The sequence below is a fragment of the Acipenser ruthenus genome, chromosome 11 (assembly GCF_902713425.1).
Source record: "Acipenser ruthenus chromosome 11, fAciRut3.2 maternal haplotype, whole genome shotgun sequence".
NCBI classification, from domain to species: Eukaryota; Metazoa; Chordata; class Actinopteri; order Acipenseriformes; family Acipenseridae; genus Acipenser; species Acipenser ruthenus.
The window spans coordinates 21,901,560-21,907,559 of NC_081199.1; the positions used below are offsets into that span (position 1 = coordinate 21,901,560).

Below are 6,000 nucleotides of genomic sequence, written 5' to 3' on the forward strand. Positions count from 1 at the left end.
TGTCTTTTGGGGGGTTCACTTTGCTGACCAGGAAACCGTCCTCCGCTCAGGGTTCCAGTGTTGTTGTTGTTGTTGTTGTTAATTTCTTAGCAGACGCCCTTATCTAGGATGACTTACAGTCGTAAACAAAAATACATTTCAAGAATCACAGTACAAGTATTAATACAATTAAGAGCAAGATAAAATACAATGACTTCAATTCAGTGTTGCTGCATCCTAACTTTGCTGGGTCTGGAAGTTTTAAATGTAAATTAGATAAATGAGATTTGCAATCCTGCAGAAAAGTCATCAGCTGCTGGCAAGCAACAACAATTGGGAATTGAAACAAACATTTTGATTTCTAGCTGGTTACCAAGCAGGTATATAAACCCCCAGTATCATTAGATTAATTTCATAGTAGTGGAGACATAAATCTTGAATTTGACTGAAAGGGACCAGTAGAACAACAAGAGCTGCTGAGATTAACAATGCGCCTTCAGATGAAAATGTACAGTCAATTATGAAATGCTTTTTAACTCTTCAGGCAAGGTCATTGGTACTTTCACCAAGCTGTTTGAATGTAACCATGCCCCTCCCGGACCCAGTTACACACACACAGAGCAGTCTGTTATTAAAAGCTCTGTTGTCTTTCCTGTATTCTAGAGATCGACACCATTAAACTGGACAGGGAGAAGCAGAAAGCCCTGGCTAAGAGAAAGGCCACACCAGTGGTCGGGGATATGCAGGCTCTGGCAGATGCCTTGCCAGATCTCTCCGAGCTGCTTGCAGCCAGCAAAATACGTTCGCTCAAGAAGTTAAAACCGTAAGTATCTAAATGGTGTGGTGCTTTTGTTGATAACATGCAGGGTCGATCAGCTTACATGGGCAACTGCCTCTATAAATGAGTTTGGTAATGTGTCAGTGTTAAAAATTCTAAATAAATCCCAAAGTTTGAACCTAAGGAGTTTTAGGTAGTCTGAAATCCCAGTTAACACTGTTACCTTATCCAACTGTTATGATTAAGTGTAACTCTTAGTTAAACAAGTGCTGTGGGTACATTAAAAAGTACAGGAGGTCTGAGTTGGAGAGGTTGAGTTTAAGATGATGCGAGTGCATCCAGGAGGAGATGGCCGAGAGACAGGTAGATACGGGTGGAGACTTGGGAGTCGGAGGAGGAAAGGAGAGGAAGATCTGGGGATCATCAGCATTCAAATTGACGTTGCAAATATGCTGTCATGCATTACTTCAGTTATTTAAAATAGCATAATTAATTGAATTTGTTTTTCAGTGCTTAATAAGCTCTCTTCCATTTGTTAATCAGCCCTTACTTTTTATACCCCATGACTGGAGTTGTCCTCAGAAATTAAATGAATATGTCTTTGTTACAATGTTAAATAAAACTTTTTTCAAACTTGCCGTATTATTTAAGATTCACTGAAACAATACCAATACCATAAATGAGGTGTCGCTACATTGGGGTAATTATGTAGGTTAAATGTAAAATATAGAAGAAACACAAAAAAACATAACTACCTGGTGTACTTTCCAAGTCTGACTTCTGATGATACTAGCTGTAAACCTAGTGACACTAGCTGGAAATATATACTCCAAAGCAGAGTCTGTGTGCATGTGTGCGTTCAGAATTTGATTCATTCAGTGAGCCTGAAATGAGGGTTGTATAACACCCTGGGGTGTAAATATAATTCAATAACACATTTTCCATATTCTCTACTGTGCTTTTAATGTCTTTATCTGCAGTGCAGTCCATTGTCAGTTTCTTTTTTTATTTATTATCTGCATAGTGGTCTAAAATGATTTTGGAAAATGGTTTGCCTCAAATCAACGGTATGTTTTGTGTTTAGTGGAATTAAAGGCAGAGGTCTTTTCTGCAGCAGTGCTGTTTGAGATGTAATGCAGTCTCTTTTATAGTCAGATTCTAGGCTCTGTACCGGAACTCTTCACAACCACGGTAGCCTTTTCTTTCGGGCGTTGATCAGTGTTCAATTTTATTTTCTTGACATCTTGCTAGACTGAGCTTCATGGAGAAACCTCCAGGCTCCTTCTAACAAAAAATATAAACAGCTTGTAATGGATTCCCAAAATACAACTGAAGGGTGGGTTTCCAAAACGATCCAAGTCCATTTTTGGTCAAAAATGAGAAGTCTTGCATTGTTATTATTTTATTTTATTTATTTATTTATTTCTTAGCAGACACCCTTATCCAGGGCGACTTACAATTGTTACAAGATATCACATTTTTTTTACATACAATTACATTATTTTTTACAAATTATTTTTACATACAATTACCCATTTATACAGTTGGGTTTTTACTGGAGCAATCTAGGTAAAGTACCTTTCTCAAGGCTACAGCAGCAGTGTCCCCCACCTGGGATTGAACCCACGACCCGCCGGTCAAGAGTCCAGAGCCCTAACCACTACTCCACACTGCTGCCCCTTGCAGCTTGTACTGACCAGTGTATGTGTCAACAGTCACATGTTGCATGTTACTTCCCAAAGTGCAAACTTAACCTCTGACACTGGAATTGTTACTGTGTATGAACATTTATGTTCTTGGTGGAAAAACATGAACTTAACTGAACATGATGAATACAAGCATTTATATTGAATCAAGCAGTGTAAGTGGCAGTGTGGAGTAGTGGTTAGGGCTCTGGACTCTTGACCGGAGGGTTGTGGGTTCAATCCCAGGTGGGGGACACTGCCGCTGTACCCTTGAGCAAGGTACTTTACCTAGATTGCTCCAGTAAAAACCCAGCTGTATAAATGGGTAATTGTATGTAAAAGATAATGTCATTGTATGTAAAAATAATGTGATATCTTATTATTATTATTATTATTATTATTATTATTATTATTATTATTATTATTATTATTTATTTCTTAGCAGACGCCCTTATCCAGGGCGACTTACAATCGTAAGCAAATACATTTCAAGTGTTACAATACAAGTAATACAATAAGAGCAAGAAATACAATAACTTTTGTTCAAGCAAAGTACAAGTGTGACAAACCACAATTCAATAATACAGCAGATAAGTGATAGTTACATCAGGATATGATTAAATACAAAATACTACAGGTTAAACACTTGGCAGATTACAGTATTCTGAAGTACAGGATTAAATGCAGTAAAATAGGGGGCAGATAAGAGCAAAATAAAGCACATTTAAATGAAGGGTGATAGTGTCCCAGGATACAAACAGAGGAGTTCTACAGGTGCTGTTTGAAGAGGTGAGTCTTAAGGAGGCACCGGAATGTGGTCAGGGACTGGGCAGTCCTGACATCTGTAGGAAGGTCATTCCACCACTGCGGAGCAAGGGTGGAGAAGGAGCGGGCTATGGAGGCAGGGGAGCGTAGCAGAGGTAGAGCCAGTCTTCTAGTGCAGGCGGAGCGGAGAGGTCGAGTGGGGGTGTAGGGAGAGATGAGGGTCTGGAGGTAGCTGGGTGCAGTCTGGTCAAGGCATCTGTAGACTAATACAAGAGTCTTGAACTGGATGCGAGCGGTGATCGGGAGCCAGTGGAGTGAGCGGAGTAGTGGAGTAGCGTGGGCGAAGCGAGGCAGAGAACAGAGGGACAGAGGGAGTCAAGGGAGGAGGTGAGTGAGGAGAAGAGGGTGGAGGTAGCAGAGTCTATGGAGAGTTGTGAAAAGGAGTCGATAGGAGGGAGGTGAGAGAGAGCAGTGGTGGCAAGGACAGAGGGGGAGAGAGATCGGAGGTTACGGCGAGAGGTGACAGTGGGGGTAGGAGGAGCAGGGAGAGGGGGGAGAGACAGAGAAAAAGAGATGAAATAGTGATCATAGAGGTCCAGGGGGGTGACAGAGAGGGTGGAGGGGCAGCAGGCCCTGGAGATATCTTGTAACAATTGTAAGTCGCCCTGGATAAGGGTGTCTGCTAAGAAATAAATAATAATAAAATAATAATAATAATATAAATAAAAGGGTTGTATTCCAATACAGTAATCCGCTGCGTATCTGCACGTCACATATCCGCCCTAACTATCAACTTCAACCTCCGTCTTGATCTCCTGCCTGTCACTCAGCAGCGAATGCACACATCCACACGGCAGACGGCTACCCTTTCTATCTTTCTAAACAAGGGATTTAGGGGAGCGTCCTAATAAAAGCTGAAAAACAATAATTGTGTGAATATAGTAATTTGTTACAGCTGTGTATAATGGTACCAGTACCGGTATTTAAAATGATTCCTTTATCCGCCTTTTTACATATCTGCCCTTACTCTGGTCCCACGGCAGTCAGATATGCGATGGATTACTGTACAGTATTAATATTATGACTCTACACCTTGCCTAAAAATGACTGTATTTGGAACAAATTGACGGTAACGTACCTTAAAAAGAGTAGTAAAGCTGGCAACTTGCTTGCATTGCTGAAATTAGGAGTCGCATAGCCCTGCATAAGCAGAAAGAAAATGGAACTACAGGAGCTGTGTTATTGAAAAAATAACAAACAAGGCCTGTTTAAAGTGATGATACTATTATACATTGGAGGTATTAAAGTGCACAAACACATGAAAGCATAGGCCTTAAAACACAAGAAGAGCAGCTGACGGTATACCATGCTTGGTATACAGGGTATGGCACCACAGCCAAACTGAGTTCTATTCGTAAATCCTCTTAAAACCCACACCACTAGAAACATTCAGCATGTTGAATTTGTGGTGTCCAAATATTTTTAAGTAATGTCAATACTGGTAACATGCCTCAGCAGACCCTTTCCTATGCTGAAGTATAATGTTATGCTTCCATTGTGATGCAACCTGTAATTCAAGATGAATACACTAGCTGTGTTTATGCAAATGTAGACAAAGTCCTCATTTTGCATCTAATGCAAAAGACTGAACCTTGTACCCAGCACAACAGGTTTTTCTAGTTGAGCAAAATTAAATCTGACCTGTGCTTTTCAATATCTTTTTTTCAGCATTGTAAAGAAGAAGCCAGAACCAAAAGAATTCAGTAAGATGAAACATACCCAGAAACGCAAATTCATGTAAGTATTGGATTTTAATCTTAGAAGTGCTGTGTTAATGAAGTCCTCTATGGGCAGAAGACCCCAATGGGGAGATACAGAGTGGGGTAGGGTGAGGTGGGGGATCATTCAGATCAGAGCAGATCTATGAGGGGAGCTTGTCTAATGATGTTCATCTCTCACCGTTCATTTATGCAAAGAAAACAAAGATAGAAAATACAGTTTATAACCTGAAAGAGAAGCCATTGTTCAGAACTACTACAATTGCCATGTAGAGAAGATGTCAATCTTAAAGATGGTACACAGTTGTGATCATCAGCTTTAAAGCAACTGCCTTGCATATAAAACTATAATTTCCCAAAACATTGCGATCTGTTTCAGAGATGCTGAAATGTCCAGGTTTGCTGAGGCAATAAGCAATTCTGAATTCAAAAGCAACCCTCTGGCTGCCATTGGTGAACACCTGCAGAAGAGACTGAAAGAAGAGGAGGAAGAGAGCCCCAGCTGACTGCATCGTCGGGGTGTGGGGATGGGTGCCATTGTGGAAGAGTGGTCTTTTATTTATGGTACCTCTGAGGAAACGGGGACAGCCATTTCTCAAGAACTCACTTAATTGTTATTTTTGTTTTCCCTACTTGTCATGCTTTGCAACAGTGGATGTCTGAAAGCATCACGGCTGCAAACACTGTCCAGTTGGAAAATTGTTGTGATCAAAAATAAACATCAAGCTCTGTATGATAATTCTATGTGAAAGGTCGACTGTGTTTGGATTTTAAATTTCCTGAACTTAACAAAATTGACATACACGAGGAGGGCATAATGCTTGTCTGTCTGGCCTCTTATATATCTTAATCAACTGCATTCCTTTTACATCTACTCCATCATAGCTTGTATTTTTCCACCATTTGTATGACTGGCTGAAAATACAGAAACCACTTCACAAACACCTGTGTTTAGATAGACTTTAAGAGTTTCAAGCAACAGCTTAGCAGTCTGCCAGCTAATAGTTTCTATGGG

General features: G+C 40.4%; 1 protein-coding gene across 1 annotated transcript in view; it reads left to right on the forward strand.

Annotated features, from left to right (window-relative positions):
- The window catches only part of LOC117427003 (ribosome biogenesis protein SLX9 homolog), a 91,265-nt gene extending 85,536 nt beyond the window's left edge, over window positions 1-5,729 (forward strand). Inside the window, exons 4-6 of the mRNA XM_034045311.3 lie at window positions 643-802; window positions 4,936-5,004; window positions 5,365-5,729. Coding sequence (XP_033901202.3) covers window positions 643-802; window positions 4,936-5,004; window positions 5,365-5,491 — 356 coding nt within the window. The 3' untranslated portion in view covers window positions 5,492-5,729. The remainder of the gene's footprint in view (window positions 1-642; window positions 803-4,935; window positions 5,005-5,364) is intronic.
- The last annotated feature ends 271 nt before the right edge of the window (window positions 5,730-6,000 follow it).